Source organism: Eurytemora carolleeae, unplaced genomic scaffold (assembly GCF_000591075.1).
Source record: "Eurytemora carolleeae unplaced genomic scaffold, Eaff_2.0 scaffold440, whole genome shotgun sequence".
Lineage (NCBI taxonomy): Eukaryota > Metazoa > Arthropoda > Copepoda > Calanoida > Temoridae > Eurytemora > Eurytemora carolleeae.
The window spans coordinates 19,369-36,268 of record NW_019396690.1 but is presented as its reverse complement, the minus strand read 5'-3'; the positions used below and the strand labels follow the sequence as shown (position 1 = coordinate 36,268).

The window sequence follows — 16,900 nt, the reverse complement described above, 5'->3', positions numbered from 1 at the left end:
CCCCCCCCTCCCACATGGATCCAGAAAATCTAAGGTTTCCTGGCCCCGACGGGTGCTGAGCCCTCCACCTGGAAAGAAATTTGAGCCCCCCAGTACAAATTCCTGAGTGCACCCCTTATAAAACAAAGCTTAAAGCTATAAGTTAATAATACCTGTAAGTTTTCTCCGGTTCTCCATTCTTCAAGCAAAAGCTGCAATATCCTTTTGAAGACCCCATTTCTTCAACAAAAATGAACGATTCACTGCCCTCACTCTACAATTGAATAATTCGATGATTAAAAGATACTTGCAACAGTAGCAATCTGACTGTGACTGTGACTGACACTGTCTGTTTCAATGCGAAAGTCATAGTTCGGCAGAACTGTGAGAATCATTGAAATTATTGTTTCCCACGGTCACGTGATCAAATACCGGCCAATTGTAAAACTATCCGCTTTGATTACCATCCAATCAGAGTTTAGCACTTCTCTCCAGTCAGTTCGGGAATAAAACCTAATTAATCAGAAAACTCTATACATTTCTGGGGATTTTTATTTATTTTTGAGGAATTTGTGGATAAAAATTTGCTATTCAATGGATTTTTGACAATTTAGAGTTAGGTTTAATGTTTAAGAAAATACTTCTGTTTATTTTTCATAATTATTTTACGACGATAATCAGGGGCGTACTCGGGGGTGCTATGGGGACTCTGCCCCCCTGGATCAGTGAACTTTTTGGTTTCAAGGAGATCTCCCCCCACTAGAAAAAAAATTGTTAAAGCCCCCTACCCCCGGAGAAATTCCTGAGTACGCCCCTGAGGTCAATGATTATTGCTGTTTTAATATAAACACAAAAACGAACTGTTTTGAGTTTTCCTCGGTTTTTTTATATCTATAAGACCAAATAATTCAAGGGTATATATGCAGGAATATATATATATGTAGGGGGGGGGGGGGCCTAGGAAATGCCTCAAAAACCGCTTTTGAGGAATTTCCGTTTTATTTTTGGAAATCCCTCAAAACTGGGAAAGGGTGAGGGATTTCCAAATATTTTTGAGTCTTTTCCCAATATTTATAGTTGAGGTGTTTCCTCGTTTTTGAGGCGTTTCCCTTTATTTTTGAGGAAATTCCGTTTGCCAGGGGCGGATACAGGATTTAAGTGAGGGGGGGGGGAGATTTTTTAGGAAAAAAAATTCATGATTAGGAACAAAAATCGTGCCGCAGGCAAATTTTTTTTTTAACTTAAAAGACTGAAAAAGAGTCAAAATTAATGACTAAAGACTAAAAAACTAGATTTTTAACTTCTCACACATTATAGTTTGTTAAGACAGACATTTTTCCTGTTTTGTACTAGGGTTTCTAACTTTCCCTTAAGCACGCTATTGAGAAGCTTATCTGAAAATAGGAACAAAAAATTCCAAATTCAGGGGGGGGGCTAAGCCCCTCCCTGAATCTGTCAGGGGGGGGCGAATGTCCCCCGGCCCCCCCCCCTGTATCCGCTACTGGTGTTTCCTCTTTTTTTGAGGTGTTACCGCATATTTTTGAGGCGTTTCCGTTTTTCAAATAAAACTTTAAAAACTTTGTGCAGTGGAGGTGTTTCATCTATTTTTGAGGCAATTCCGCATATTTTTGAGGCATTTCCGTTTTTCAAAAAAAAAATGAAAACTTTATTTAGTTGAGGTGTTTTTTTTTGTACCAGCTGGTAAGAGAGTGTAGGGGGGGGGGCGGCACCTTATTTTATCTGTGCACAGTGCACACCTTTTTTGTACTAGCAGGGGCCTTCAAGAGCTTCAGTGTAGGGGGGGAGGGCACCTTATTTTTATCTGTGCACACCATAGAACATTATGTGCCCCCCCCCCCCCACCTTAAAACCCCTATTCTGACAAAAATACCGAATAGTTTTTACCTGTAATAAAGAACCGTATATCTTTCATACTTAGGCTGTGCTTGGCTTAGAACAGAACATACATTTGATGATTTATATCAGAGGAGCAAAGGAAATGAGATTTTTCCAAAACCCCAAAATTATAATCCCTATATCTGTTCAACATGATGTCGCAGATCTTTAATATTTTTAAACTATAAATTCTATGAACTATGAAAAGCCCAAGTTAGAAGTAAGGTTTACACCATCAGGTTTAAAAAAAATAGGGGTTTATAAAATATGAGTTTGTGGCAAAAACTTAGTAGGATAGTCCCTGTAGATGCACAGCGGAAGCTCTTGTGTAAGGCAAATTGTGCATAACAATGTTAATTTATTCGGTTTCCTTAATTTAATTACATATATAAATAATTAAAATTACTTTTCTGTGAACAACGTTAGCAAGCTGTATCAAATAAATATTTTGGTCGTTCTATCTAATTACATCAATGTGTATTTTTAGTAATATCAATATATCTTCTTAAATTCTATATATTTAACCCTTCCTTTAATATTTCGCAAGATTGCACCTGAAATGAATCTTTTAATGTTACAGTACTTTACTTTGTCAAAATCTATGTGTATAGTGCATATTTAAAGGGATGACAAAATTGAACTAAGAATAAATAAACCATTTTTATACACTTTTATTTATGTATGGAAATGGCTCACAAAAATGGTAAAAAGTAGTTAGAAAACATAGTAAGAAAAATAACGAGTTGTTTTTCTCTTGAAACGACAAGTCAAGAACAAAATTACTTTGAAAACTTTTTTTCGAGAAATTAAAAAAGAATATAAATTATTTTAAAATCAGAACACCTAAAAAATAATGTGCAGAAATGTCTAAACTTAATGTGGAGTTTGAAAAATCTTTTATTGAAAAATCAAAAGACGGAAACGCCTTAACAAAATTCTGAAAACTCTAAAATTAGTTGAGTTATCACCTATTTTTTCAAAGTTTTTAAATCTTTTTAATAGCTACTCAAAATTTTGCGGAAATACCTCAACTAAATGAAGTTTTTTAAATTACGAAAACACCTCGAAAAAAAAGAGGAAACACCTCGACTAAATAATAGAGTTTTTAAAAATACAGAAACGCCTCAAATATTTTGCGGAAACACCTCCTAAAAGGAGGAAACACTTTAACTAAATAAAGTTTTTAAAAATTCAAAAATATTTGTCAGCTAAAAAGCGTACATGCCTAAAAATAAAGAGGAAACCCCTCAAAAATTGGGTTTTGATGGATTTCCGTATTTATTACAAAAATCGCGGAAACAATTCAAAAAAATCTACTTTTGAGGGTTGAGTCAGAAGGCCACCCCCCCCCCCCTTTGAATTTAAAGTTCAAATTTTGCGCTTCGCGCATATTTGCCCCCTCCTAAATTTTATTTCTGTGTACGCCCTTGTATTTCACAGTATTTTCCATAGGTGGAGAATCAACTACCCTGAAGAAATTTCTGAATGAGGATTTTCTAAATACTCTTCAAGACTGGAGGGAAGGGGGGAGAACAGGTCAGTGGATATGATCTAGAAGTATACGGAAAAAAGCACCTAGGTGCAATGTTTGTTTGAATTACTGCGGTTTGAACTATTGTTCATATTAACTAATGTTCAAATTAACACAATATTTGCTCATTTGAACTTTTTTCTTTAAACATCAGCAGTTTTATAATAATTTCAGTTCAAGTGCATCAAAGAACGTTTGAATGAACAAAAAATATTTAAAATGAACATAGAATTTAAAATGTTCTCAAAGTTTTTTTGAAGACTTTTTTATGTACATTTGAAGTATATTTTCTTTATTTGAACTTTTTTTGTGTATATAACTATCTTTTTGTTTTTTTAGAACTATTTTTTGGCTAATTTGAACAACATTTTGTTCATTTACACTTTATTGTTCATTTGAACTATTTAGATATTCATTCTTTTGATTTTGAATAATTGTGTTTATTTATGCTCAAATGAAGAATTTAGTTTAAATGAGCATGAAACAAAGTCGTTTGAACAGAACTACTTCATGTGGTACCACGTGCAGTAGAGTTTAAACGACCAATAGTTCAAACGATCAATTCAAACGGCATTAGTTGGAACAGGAAAGGAAAGGATCGAATCACAATTGGGGCCAAGAAGAGGGGGGCCAAGAAGAGGGGGTTTATTTTGTATCTTTTTATTCAAAACTGCATGAGGGCCAACTTTTTGTGATTTTTTGCTCTTCCATACGTAAGAAAAATTTCGTGGAAACTTTGCATTTTTCTCAAAATTCCGTGCAAATCAGAAGGTGTAATTGCACTAAAACGCCAATTTCACGGAATGAATTAGATGCAAAAACTGTATTTACAATGTCTTAATTCATGAATAGCCATTTTTTAATATTTATAACATTCTAAAAACATATATTTGTGTGTTAATAAAGTATCGAACTTATGTAGATTGTGTAGTTGGGGGAGGGGGNAATAATAATAATAATAATAATAACAATAATAATAATAATAATAACAATAATAATAATAATAATGATGATAATAGTCAACTTTATTTCGGCGACCACAATTGAATATTTAATTATATTATACAATAAAACATTTTATGTTATTTCTGTAAAGAATTCGAAAGCACAGGAAAATACAGAAGAAAATGTTGATGGGGTAAGTAAATTAAGTAAAATTAAATAATTGTGGAAAAAGGTTCTATGAGCACATTTTAGGGAAGGAATAAAGATCAACTATAATAGTTTATAATCGGTTTTATTTTGTTTATTCGGTTTGTACTGTACGCCCGGATATTGGGTGAATAAACTAGACACTCAATTGGACTAGCCGGTGCTACAAGATTGACGCGGTCAGACTTTAGTTTGAATTTACTTTTACTGAAGGGTCAGAGGTGCGTGATAAGTTGAATTATGTTTCTTGCATATATGAAAATAAAATAGATCTAAGGGAGCCTTAAAATTTTTATTGTTTGTGACTTTCGATCAAAACAAACACAATAAAACATATTTTTTTAGCCTTTTCTTTTTTTTACATTTTTGTCGGCATATGCGTTTTAAAGGAAAAAGTATAGAAAAACAACTCATTAAGTTAAAAGATTGTTAAATTATAGACTAAAACAGTATTCAAATGAAACCAAACACAGTTTTTTTTTTGTAATAACGAACAATCAAAATAATTTAGAAATGACGAACTTTTTGATTGAAATAATGCTCAGAATGTTCGTTATTTTGCAATTTTGTTTACGAAGGAGATGTGGGGCGTCAGTTTGTGTATTTTATTTAAATTATATGTTTTTATTACAGTTGGGAGGAATAGACATTACTGTTTGTCGAAATTTTTTCGGCCGACAGAAGAACAGTTTTGTCGCTGATATTCATCTTGTCGACACGGACCTTGTTGCTGGTAGTTCTTCCCTATACAAAGGGTATTTTAAAAATTAATTACATATTTAAAAAATATTTTGTTTCCTAATATAAAATCACATTATTTACGACTCATCAATTCTAAAACAAACAAAATAACTTTATAGTAGAAAACGGTGGAATTACAGTTATATTGGTTGTTATCTTAGGAGGGAGGGAACCCCCGGACGCCATGAGCCTCCGCTACGCAAACATGCTTAAATGAGCATGTGCAAATACATCAAAATGTCCCTGTGTAATACAGGAGGTTTTTTTAAACTTGTGTTTTAAGTTTAAATAAAAGATTTTTTACAAATTTTTCGGCAAAGTGGCATGAGAGGTTCCTCAAAGATGAGAAGTATTTATCAATTATCGTAAGAGTGCCTAATTATCTATATAATAAAACAAGACATTTGTATATTCATATATATATGTTGCGCATAGCCGGCTGGACCGATTGGGCTGAATTTTTTTGTGGACACTCATGGGTGGCCGTGGGGTGTTTTAGGCTAAAAAAATTTCAAATTTTTTTTTATTCTAATTTTTTCAAATATTTTTCTTCCACGGGCAACGCCGGCCCTTCAACTAGTGACTAATAAAGTTGTATATAAAACTTTAAACATTTCTCAGGCAGAAAGGAAGATAATTGGAGAAATATTTCTGGAGTAAATTGGTATGTTTTGATATAAACAATACCTTTTTTTGAAAAAAAAATTTTAATTGATTTTAATAACTGATACAAATTTTCTAGATTTCATTTTAACCACAAAAATAGGTATCGCTTAAATCAAAGATCACAAAAGATGAAAATAAATGAAATTCCAAATTTTTTTTCTTAATATTTTTCTTTCTGCGTAAGAAATGTTTAAAGTTTTATATACAAAGCTTTATTAGTCAAAATCAGGCATTAGTTATGATTATTGATAAATACTTCTGATCTTTGAGAAACCTCTCATGCCACTAAGTCGAAAAATTTGTAAAAAATCTTTTATTTTAACTTGTAACACAAGATTAAAAAAAACCTCCTGTATTACACAGGCACATTTTGATGTATGGCGCATGCACATTTCTGCGTGTCTGCATAGCGGAGGCTCATGGCGTCCGGGGGTTCCTTACCTCCTCTTGGTCTTTTCTTTTCATAATAAATGTCATGGCATATTTTGTAAAATATAGTTTTTGGCATTTATATTTTCGTTATTTAAAACCTAATAACTTAAAATTTTATGATAAAAAGAAAGAACAAGACGATCATTCCACTTTCTTATAGTTACCACTGTAAAAAAATGTTATCCAAATATTTCTGTTCTAGGATTTTCATCCGAGCACCCGGAGTTGTCGGAATACAAAACGGAGTCGAAATCCTTGCCTTGCTTGGAGAGAAGGAAATCCTGCCTCAAGAACGGAACCAACAAAATGGCGTCCACCAGGGAAACAATATGGCGAAAGAACCAAACCAAATAATTGGTGTACGGCAAGGAAACAATATGGCGACCGCTTTTCATCCAGAACTCACAACAGACCCAAGATTCCACATTTACTTTATAACTATGGTTTTAAAGGAGGCAGATAGCGACTAAACGAACTATTGTGGATATGAATTATGTGTTAAAGTTTAGATTGATCGACACAATGATTTGTACATGAATATATGGCATTATGATTACAAAGAAAGGTTTTTAATTTAATACATGAAAATAATGTTAAGTGGTGAACAGTTGTCCAGATTTGGAGTAGAAGGCCCTTCTCTGAACCCAATAGTCCACCTAACTTACAGTGGAACCCATAAAGCTGTAGAATAGAAGAAAGCTGTTTTGATTTTAAATAGTCCAATAAATAAGAAACAAAGCAATTGTGCAGTGTAGCATAATTCAGATCTATTTTATTTATAATCTACTGGCAAAACTTAAATGTCTTTATCCTATTCTACAATTTAATGGGTATACCTGCAAAAATACCTGCAAATATACCTGCAAAATACCTGCAAAAATACCTGCAAAAATACCTGCAAAAATAACTGCAAAAATAACTGCAAAAATACCTGCAAAAATACCTGCAAAAATAACTGCAAAAATAACTGCAAAAATATCTGCAAAAATACCTGCAAAAATAACTGCAAAAATACCTGCAAAAATAACTGCAAAAATAACTGCAAAAATATCTGCAAAAATACCTGAAAAATACCTGCAAAAATAACTGCAAATATACCTGCAAAATACCTGCAAAAATACCTGCAAAAATAACTGCAAAAATACCTGCAAAAATACTCGCAAAAATAACTGCAAAAATAACTGCAAAAATATCTGCAAAAATACCTGCAAAAATAACTGCAAAACTACCTGCAAAAAATTGTAAAATATATGAGCAATAGGAAATAAAAATGATAACTGAGCTGAAAACGTTAGAATGGGATATCCTTAATCCCGATTGCTTAATCTGAATATCCAATGTACACACTTTTGATTTTCTTTTTAATCCTCTTTTTTGGATATCCCTAATGAATAAGAGTTACGTTTGAATACAATTACAGATGCGATGCTATATCGATTGGACTATTATCCGATTGAACTAAAGTCAGCTGTTTCCAAGCCAGCTTTTAGAGCATTTAAACAAATATAAATTTAATCATGTTAATATGAACTTATTAAAAAAACATATTTTATCCCATTTGAGGACTATTTGAGCCATTTTGAACGTTAGTGTTAATAAACATTAATCCCAAACTTACGTTAGTTAAATCGATCATTAGTTCAATTGATATGACACAGAAATGACAACAGAAATGCGTAAAAATCAAAAACCGGATTTTCAAAAGTGGAAGAGCGCATCTTTAATCTATATAAGTTAATCTAAAGACTAAATTAGTCTTCAGATTAGCAATAAGAGAGGATCAAGCCATAATCTCGATATCCACCATTCTAAAGTTTTCAGCGCTGAATTGTTTAAATTTCGTATTTCCAAACTTCAATATTAAAATACCAATTATTAATTTTCTGCAAAACTTTATTGCTATAAATGTAATATTACACACACTACCAGTTTTCGTAATCAAAATATAAAAATGATAAAAATCTAAGTCACACATTTAACTTAATTACAAAATTACAAAATCAAATTTCAACCTTATAAGATAATTTTGTTTGCTTCAATGTTCAGTATTACCCAATTAGCATGCACTTACATCAAAGGCTTCCTGTAACTATATTTTTTTTGCAAAACCAAAATATATCTAAGGGAGAAAACAAAATGAAACCTTAAAAGGACTGTAAGCGTAATTTCAAGTCCGATTCACAACAGTACCCTTGACACCCATATCTGATCCAAAGATTATTTAATTCTGGTAATTTCTCCAGTCTTTAGCAAGAGACTTGCAAGTCACTTTTGCTGAGAAACAACAAATGAAAATAATCTGTTTGTCATCTTGAGGGTTACTTGAAATTACACGTAAAGTCCCTTCAAGGGTTTTAATTTGTAAATTGTTAACTATAAAATTTTATCAATTAAACAAATTATCTTAAATATATCACATTTATCTTTAAAAAAGATATCCACTGAAGAAAGAAAAAGTCACATTTTAAAATGCTTTTAGGAAAAAAAACAGAAATGTTTAAACAATAATTCAATTGCAACTTATTGTTGAAACTATTCCTAAAATCAATTTAACCAACTCCGCATGCAAAGGGAGAGAAGGAGGTTAGAAATATTATGTCTACATCTAGAAACTCAAAAACAATAAAAATATTGTTTCCCTTGAATCCCACTCCCAATTCCATATATAGATACATTTCAAAGGGGGGGGGGGAGGCCTGTAACATTTGTTACCCCCCCCCCCCTCCAGGAATTTTATCATTTAATCTTGTATACGTATAGTTTACAGTAGTATCCAAAAACTTTTTTTCTTTTGGTCTAGCAAAGTTTTTTAAAACATTTAGTATTGCAAGTTTTAAGGCCTTATGAATAACAACAATTTTTCAAACAAATGTACTCTTGACATTTTTATTCAAGCAGATATTTATCTTCTTTATCTCCTATAGTTTCCATAATTGGGCTCCAGCGCCAGGTTTGGTTTGGAAGACGACATTTTCTAGATCTTCTCGTCCTAATCCCACAAAACAATATTCATCTCTTTTTCTGAATTTTAAAATTTCAATTGCAAATAAATTTAAACTCTATTTTGAACAGTTTTGAGGTTTACGGGTAACCAGACAACGGTGTAATAAGTTTCTATTTATTTTATTGTCGTTCTGGATAAAAAAAATTCAAATTGTAACATTATTTGCGACATTTCTATATTAAAAGAAAGAACTTCTAGTAAAACAAAAAGATAATATAGAAAAAGACATCCAACATTAAAAGTGTTCTACACTGTAGTGAATATAATAATTTGTTCCTTTGTAATAAGTCGTCTTCAGTCCACTCATGAAGTCAGAAACAGAATCACTCGGGACTAAAAAAATAGTTGGAAATCTATTAAAGGGAGTGTTAGCGAAATATGAAAGAGGGTAGGGTTACGTCGAAAAAAAATACTATGGTGATCGCTACTAATTTTACTTCAATCTTTTGCGCCTGTAAGGAGAACATTGGTTAAAAACGGCTAATACAGAAGAACGTAGCGTCCATACAAAATCAGAAAATTGCAACATTCGACTCAGATCGTAAACAAATCAATTTAATTCCAGACAAATCATTGAGATATAACAACCAATAATCCTCGAATTTTATTCGACGGTTCTTATATAGTTGATATTTCACAATATTTTTTTATTTGTTTTATATATGATGCAATTTAAACGATGATTAGTTGGCCGCCAGGTGTCAACGTGGGAGAGACACCTAGCGGACTTGAAGGAAATAAAGAAAAGAAGTGGGACTAGGTACGGGTGGTTCAAATACTCTTAAATAGCCACCAGGCTCTAATTAAATTACAACACTGGATCGCTGTATAAAATTTTCTCTTGAGGTACCAAAGTCGGTGGTTTAATGTTAGTAATGTAGAAAAAAAAACGAATTTGATTTTTTTCTGAACTGTCAAAATGCATTAATTATGCTTGCCTGTTCTTCACCATCAACAAATATTAAATCTTTCAGTTTTGAGCGCGGTTTTAAATATTTATAAATCCGTTAAGTATTGACTTTTGTAAAAACTCACTAAAAGTTTAAGTAAAATTTGAACTTAAACTAGTCCCTCCCAGTTCAACTTCCTCTCGATATGCATTAATTCTCTTATTTTTTTTCAAAATATCAAATGCATAGAAAATAAAAATAAATATGTTTTCTTTGAAAAATTACGTTTTTATTTTGTTAAAATATCATTTACATTTTTTCACATTTTGGTTTTATTTCGAATAATGAAGAGGGGGATGTAGAAAAATATAAAACCAAATAAACTGATCAAGAGTAAAATGAATATAAGCAAATAATAATCTTTTATTTATTTTTATGTGAAGAGGGGGGGTGGGGGGTGGAGGCCATGCGAACTTTTAGATTAAAGTTTTTTTTAACCTAGTGAAACTGTACATCCTCCCCAACCTGCACCAGTTAGTCTCGAACCTACGATAATAATTCTTTAGTACAGTTTACTATATTACAGTACATCCTCCCCAACCTACACCAGTTAATCTTGAACCTACAATAATAATACTTTAGTACAGTTTACTATATTACAGTACATCCTCCCCAACCTACACCAGTTAGTCTTGAACCTACAATAATAATACTTTATTACTATATTACAGTACATCCTCCCCAACCTACACCAGTTAGTCTTGAACCTACAATAATGATACTTTAGTACAGTTTACTATATTACAGTACATCCTCCCCAACCTACACCAGTTAATCTTAAACCTACGCTAATAATACTTTAGTACAGTTTACTATATTACAGTACATTCTCCCCAACCTACACCAGTTAATCTTGAACCTATGCTAATAATACTTTAGTACAGTTTACTATATTACAGTACATTCTCCCCAACCTACACCAGTTAGTCTCGAACCTACTTTAATAATACTTTAGTACAGTTTACTATATTACAGTACATTCTCCCCAACCTACACCAGTTAGTCTCGAACCTACGCTAATGATACTTCAGTACAATTTACTATACGCGAAATTTTCCATGAATCTGTTTCGCGAAGAAATGCGAAATTTTCGTGAAATAAAAATGCGAAAATTTCGCGAAAAAATGAGAAAATTTACCGAAAGAAATGCGACAATCTTGCAAAAAAAAGCAAATCGCGAAATATTTGTAAACAAATACAAAATATTTTTGCGATAAAGTTGCGAAAATTCATCAAAAAGGACTAAATGTTGAGAATATTAGACTCATTTTCAAAGAGGGATTTATCTGCGAGCCCAATTGATCAACACAAAATAAAAATATAGATTTAAGAACGACTAGGAGAAATCAGATAGATCGCAAAATTTTCGCATTTTGCAAAAATATTTTCGCATTTCGCAAAATTTTCAGACTTCAAATTTTCGCGAAATTTCGCTTCGTTTTCGCTTCATTTAATTTTTACGAAAAAATGCGAAATTTTGCCAAAAAGTTTGCAAAATGCGACTAAAAATTATTGCATTTTTTCGCGAAACGTTTCGTTCGTTGGAAACCCTAACTGAAAGTTGTGATCTTAATTTTGTAAGAAGTGCATTTTTAAGAAGGTGGACAAACCCTTTAAAAATAGTTTTCTGTTTTATATTTACCATAAGCTCCTAGGCTTAGAGAAGCTTCAACAAGTTTATCTAAACTAGGGGCAGAACATTCATAATCATCCCTAGACAATATCATTATTATTAGTATTATTATTAGTATTATTATTAGCATTATTATTGGTATTATTATAAGTATTATTATTAGTATTATTATTAGCATTATTATTAGCATTATTATTATTAGTATTATTATTAGTATTATTATTAGTATTATTATAAGTATTATTATTAGTATTATTATTANGTATTATTGTTGCTATTATTATTGGTATAAACATTGGTATTATTGTTGGTATTATTGTTGCTATTATTATTGGTATAAACATTGGTATTATTGTTGGTATTATTGTTGCTATTATTATTGGTATAAACATTGGTATTATTGTTGGTATTATTGTTGCTATTATTATTGGTATAAACATTGGTATTATTGTTGGTATTATTGTTGCTATTATTATTGGTATAAACATTGGTATTATTGTTGGTATTATTGTTGCTATTATTATTGGTATAAACATTGGTATTATTGTTGGTATTATTGTTGCTATTATTATTGGTATAAACATTGGTATTATTGTTGGTATTATTGTTGCTATTATTATTGGTATAAACATTGGTATTATTGTTGGTATTATTGTTGCTATTATTATTGGTATAAACATTGGTATTATTGTTGGTATTATTGTTGCTATTATTATTGGTATAAACATTGGTATTATTGTTGGTATTATTGTTGCTATTATTATTGGTATAAACATTGGTATTATTGTTGGTATTATTGTTGCTATTATTATTGGTATTAATATTGGTATTATTATTGGTATTGTTGTCCTTGCCCTTGTCCTTGTCCTTTGAAGTTATCAATCAATTAATTTTATTCCGGCTTATTTAGAACATCACTGTAAGATATTCATTCCTGATCATACAAAGCTTTAAGGGGTACTGTTTTGTATCAGGAAAGCCACTCTGTGTTCCACCTACCTGCAGGAAGAATGGCTGAAGTTCATCAGTTCACCAAGACTTCTCAAAGCTCCGTCTCCTATCAAAAGATATTTCTATATTTAAGGAAAAAAGGAAAATATTTCCACTGTCTTTTTAGTTACCATCCATTCAAACAAAACCTGAATAACTCATTCTAAATGAGTTAAAATTTTTCCTTGAGGTTAAATCAGGCAATGTGTCACTGTTCAATAATGCCTTTAAAGCATTATTAGGCCTCCATACATATCTGGCATACACACTGAGTCTTAAAAAAATTCAAACCCGATATGATCCATGAGACCCAACCGGACACGGGTAAGTCCCTGGAGATCAAAGGTATCATTGCCGTCCTGACATGATTCTTTGACTGTTGGTTGATTGGTAATAATAATAATAATAATAATAAGCAGAGGTTTAACAATAGGTAATGATAATTTTCAGGGCAAACGCGGGGGGGGGGGGGGCAATTATTAAAAATGTTTTAAACTTTAGGATTCCTTTCTAATTATCACTTGGATCAAAAATTACAGCAAAACGGAATTAATTTAAAAAACTTTTAAGTTCAGTTGACAGTTTACAGCGTAGGGTTGGTACTGGCAAATCTGAGAGTTCTCAAATCTCATGGCGTTCTAGGCGCAGGTGCCCCTCCCTTGCACAACAACAACAACAAAATGTTTGCTAACATAACAATTCTTTATAACGATGAACAGGCATTTTACTTATAAAATATGAAAGATATTTTTAAGAAATCATGCCATTAATGGGAGATTCATAATTTTTCAAAAAAGTCATCAAACAAATGATCTTTGGGATCCTATAAAAATCTAATTTTCCTCTCCAACCCCAGTTTTTTATTTTTTCGTTTTTGGGCTTTACAAATTCCTAGGTCATGGAGTAAACGTTTTGCAAGCAATGCCATCAAATTCTGCTCTTTATTGTATCATATCATTGTTTATCTAACATCCCATAAACTCCTAATCTGGATTCCCTCTTTCTGGTTTTTGTATTCTGGTTCCTAGTGTCTGGTTTCTGGTTTCTGGTTTTTAGTGTCTGGTTTCTGGTTTCTGGTTTCTAGTGTCTGGTTCCTAGTGTCTGGTTCTTAGTATCTGGTTTCTAGTGTCTGGTTTCTAGTGTCTGGTTTCTAGTGTCTGGTTCCTAGTGTCTGGTTTTTAGTGTCTGGTTTCTAGTGTCTGGTTTCTAGTTTCTGGTTTCTAGTTTCTGGTCTCTAGTTTCTGGTTTCTAGTTTCTAGTTTCTGGTTTCTGGTGTCTGGTTTCTAGTGTCTGGTTACTGGTTTGTAAAAATGTTAATCACAAGATTCATACCTGCGGAGTGACAGATATCTCTAAATTTGTAGACGCGAGCAGACTCGCTATACACATGTCTACAAAAGAGGATTAAAATTTACATGAGACCGAATTTGAATTAGAACAAACCTACCGTCAGTTCAAATTTGAATCACTGATTCAAATCCTTACTGAATCTCTAACTTAAAATCGGTGGTTCAAATTTAAACCCGCAATGGGTGGTTTAGTGACGCAGCTCAAAATCATTAAATTCGGTCTCTGATAAACTATAAAAAGTATCCAAGTGGAAAAATCTTTTTGGTATAGGGTGTCCCAATAGATATGAGAATTAAAAGACTATACAGTACTTAAAAACCGTCTTAGAATTCCGATAATTGATAAATGACAAAAGTGTATTAGAACAATATTGTACGCATTAAAAGCTTCCCAAAATATGAGCTTCCTTCTTTAAATGTCTTAAAAATTGACGGAGATATTACACTCGACGATTTATAAAACTAATTGGAATCTGGACAGATTTTAGAATATATTTGTCAATTTTAACTGGAAAAAGTGGTAGAACAAATGGTAGAATAATAGTGGTTTTCTTTATGAAATGTTATCACTGTAAAACCATCCATTTAAAGTGTTTTTACGAAATAATACTGTGTGGTCCAAACATGAAATAGTACTTGTCATATAATTTCCATGTATATTGGGACACCTTGTGGCCTGTATCTAACAATTTTGAGTAAAAGTATAAAGGATAAGTTTGCTAAAATTGAAAGATAGTTAAATGTTAAAAACCCGCTGTAAATGAGTCTGTAAGTTTTATATCTGGGTCGAATCAAAGATTAAATGAAATCCCTAGATATAATATTTAGCACCAACAAATCACCTAGCTCTCTGCTTGAGTTTAAAATTTTCCATGTTCTCTGTATCGTTGGTTAATATCTCGTCCCTAGAAAAATTAATTTTATTAATTTATTCATCATTTTAGTTTATTTTCTCATCAAATTAATTTACTTTTCCATCCATTTAATTTATTTTTCAATCAATTTAGTTTATTTTTTTAATATTTTTTGTCTTGCTCTATTTTAATTTGTTTTAGTTCAAGGGAATCGAGACGTAATTTCAAGTGCCCCGGCCTCCATTAAAATGAGTGACATGTACGGTTCACAAGAGTACTCTTTAAACCTTAATCTGAGGAGGATGTTTAGTCTTTTTTCTATCTAGGGAAGAATATATATAGGGTTGTTAAACAAAAAGTGTGAATTAAAATTTGTTTTCTTCTTTAAAAACTACTTTTGTAATTGTATATATATATATATATATGTACCACATAACTGAAAATTAGAATATTTATCAAAATAAATGATGATTTTTTCGATTATTATTCTTCACTTTAATATTTCTTCTGAACTCTTCCAATTTTGATTGCAAATAAATTCATGCTTTAAAATTTAATTTTTTTGTATTAATTTGTCATGTTTTACTTTTATTTTTTTGTATGTTAGCAACAGCTAAAATATCTCTCAAGATTGCTCTCAATTAGTGAATATTTTTTTTTCAAACACAGAAGTCTGCCATTTTGAAAAAATCAGCTGTTTTAACCTGAGAAACTGATCTGTGATTGAAAGCTGTTCCAAAACATCAGCTCTTGTAAACACCTATACAGTTTACAGTTTACAGTTTACAGTTTACAGTTTACAGTTTACAGTTTACAGTAAACAGTTTACAGTTTACAGTTTACAGTTCAGTTTACAGTTTACAGTTTACAGTTTACAGTTTACAGTTTACAGTCTACAGTCTACAGTCTACAGTCTACAGCTACAGTCTACAGTTTACAGTTTACAGTTTACAGTTTACAGTTTACAAATTTGAAAATAAATTTTTACTAAAATTTATTTTTCTTTGAAAAAAAAAAAATCAACTATTGTAAGATATAAGTAATAATTTCATAATAAAAATTGAACGCTCTTAAAAAACATATTTGCTACACTTTGAGAACGTACATCTTAAAATAATATTTAGAAAATTTAAATTCAATTAAAATTTAAATGTTCATAATATGGTAAAAGAGTGGAAAACTATAAGTTGAAAGGATAGTAAGTATATTTTAGGAGAATAATCTTCAAAAAACAAATCAGAATTTCAGGGATATCCTACCAACCGTGTCAAAAATTGAAATTAGTATTAGAACAAGGGTTTATTATGTATATGATCTATTTATCATGTATTTATTAAATATTCACTGGGTTTTCATTTTTAAGAATTTAAATTGTTAATCTAATTACAAAATTGTGTGCTTTTTCCGTATTGGCCTTATTTGATCACAATAATATAAACAAACTTGTTTAATTTATAATTTGTAATGATCGCAAACATCCCAGGTTTTTTTCGATCCACTCACGAAAACCTTTGAATGCTGCCCATGTTCACCTGTTTATCAAGAATAGCTTCTACGTGTTCCAGCATCTGTTCGTGACTTTGATTGGTAGCTGTCTGAACATCTCTTAATCCACGAAACTTTCCATTTGTCTTGTTTATTAGACAGTATTTAGAACAGAATGGTGAGTAAGAGGTATAAAATTGATTTCAAATGTGTTTCGTTTATTCTACGGGCGTAGGAG

General features: G+C 31.4%; 4 protein-coding genes across 10 annotated transcripts in view; 2 read left to right on the top strand and 2 right to left on the bottom strand.

The window, feature by feature from the left end:
* The window catches only part of LOC111707430 (uncharacterized), a 6,057-nt gene extending 5,687 nt beyond the window's left edge, over positions 1-370 (bottom strand). The window contains exon 1 of one of the 2 annotated variants that reach the window (XM_023480537.1): positions 153-370. In XM_023480537.1, coding sequence (XP_023336305.1) covers positions 153-217 — 65 coding nt within the window. In that variant the 5' untranslated portion in view covers positions 218-370. The remainder of the gene's footprint in view (positions 1-152) is intronic. The other variant, XM_023480536.1, reaches the window with a different exon arrangement.
* Positions 1-3,513, top strand: part of LOC111707432 (pyridoxal 5'-phosphate synthase subunit PdxT-like) — a 15,064-nt gene extending 11,551 nt beyond the window's left edge. The window contains exon 5 of one of the 4 annotated variants that reach the window (XR_002766432.1): positions 3,328-3,466. Coding sequence is in view for 2 of the 4 variants with exons in the window: in XM_023480538.1 (XP_023336306.1) it covers positions 3,328-3,425 (98 nt within the window). In the remaining 2 variants the exon portion in view is untranslated. Of the gene's footprint in view, positions 1-3,327 lie in introns of all 4 variants that reach the window. The other 3 variants (XM_023480540.1, XM_023480538.1, XM_023480539.1) reach the window with 3 other exon arrangements.
* Positions 3,514-4,415: 902 nt separating this feature from the next.
* LOC111707433 (probable pyridoxal 5'-phosphate synthase subunit PDX2) lies at positions 4,416-6,994 on the top strand. Its single transcript, XM_023480542.1, has 3 exons — positions 4,416-4,544; positions 5,192-5,313; positions 6,600-6,994. The coding sequence occupies exons 1-3, from the start codon at positions 4,416-4,418 to the stop codon at positions 6,865-6,867; spliced, it is 519 nt and encodes a 172-aa protein (XP_023336310.1). The 3' UTR covers positions 6,868-6,994.
* Positions 6,995-9,109: 2,115 nt separating this feature from the next.
* LOC111707425 (N-acetylgalactosamine kinase) overlaps positions 9,110-16,900 on the bottom strand; it is a 15,764-nt gene continuing 7,973 nt past the window's right edge. The window contains exons 11-19 of one of the 3 annotated variants that reach the window (XM_023480527.1): positions 16,710-16,808; positions 15,882-15,937; positions 15,166-15,228; positions 14,307-14,365; positions 12,984-13,041; positions 11,994-12,064; positions 10,790-10,837; positions 9,678-9,734; positions 9,110-9,386 (exon numbers count right to left, since the gene is read on the bottom strand). In XM_023480527.1, the coding sequence (XP_023336295.1) occupies positions 9,316-9,386; positions 9,678-9,734; positions 10,790-10,837; positions 11,994-12,064; positions 12,984-13,041; positions 14,307-14,365; positions 15,166-15,228; positions 15,882-15,937; positions 16,710-16,808 (582 nt within the window). In that variant the 3' untranslated portion in view covers positions 9,110-9,315. Of the gene's footprint in view, positions 9,387-9,677; positions 9,735-10,789; positions 10,838-11,224; positions 11,287-11,312; positions 11,363-11,993; positions 12,065-12,983; positions 13,042-14,306; positions 14,366-15,165; positions 15,229-15,881; positions 15,938-16,709; positions 16,809-16,900 lie in introns of those variants that run through there. The other 2 variants (XM_023480530.1, XM_023480528.1) reach the window with 2 other exon arrangements.

Coding starts and splice junctions, on each gene's coding strand:
- LOC111707433 (XM_023480542.1), top strand. CDS start 4,416: ATGATAATAGTCAACTTTATTTCGGCGACCACAATTGAATATTTAATT. Junction 4,545..5,191: donor CAGAAGAAAATGTTGATGGG/GTAAGTAAATTA, acceptor TTTTTATTACAG/TTGGGAGGAATAGACATTAC. Junction 5,314..6,599: donor AGTTCTTCCCTATACAAAGG/GTATTTTAAAAA, acceptor TTTCTGTTCTAG/GATTTTCATCCGAGCACCCG.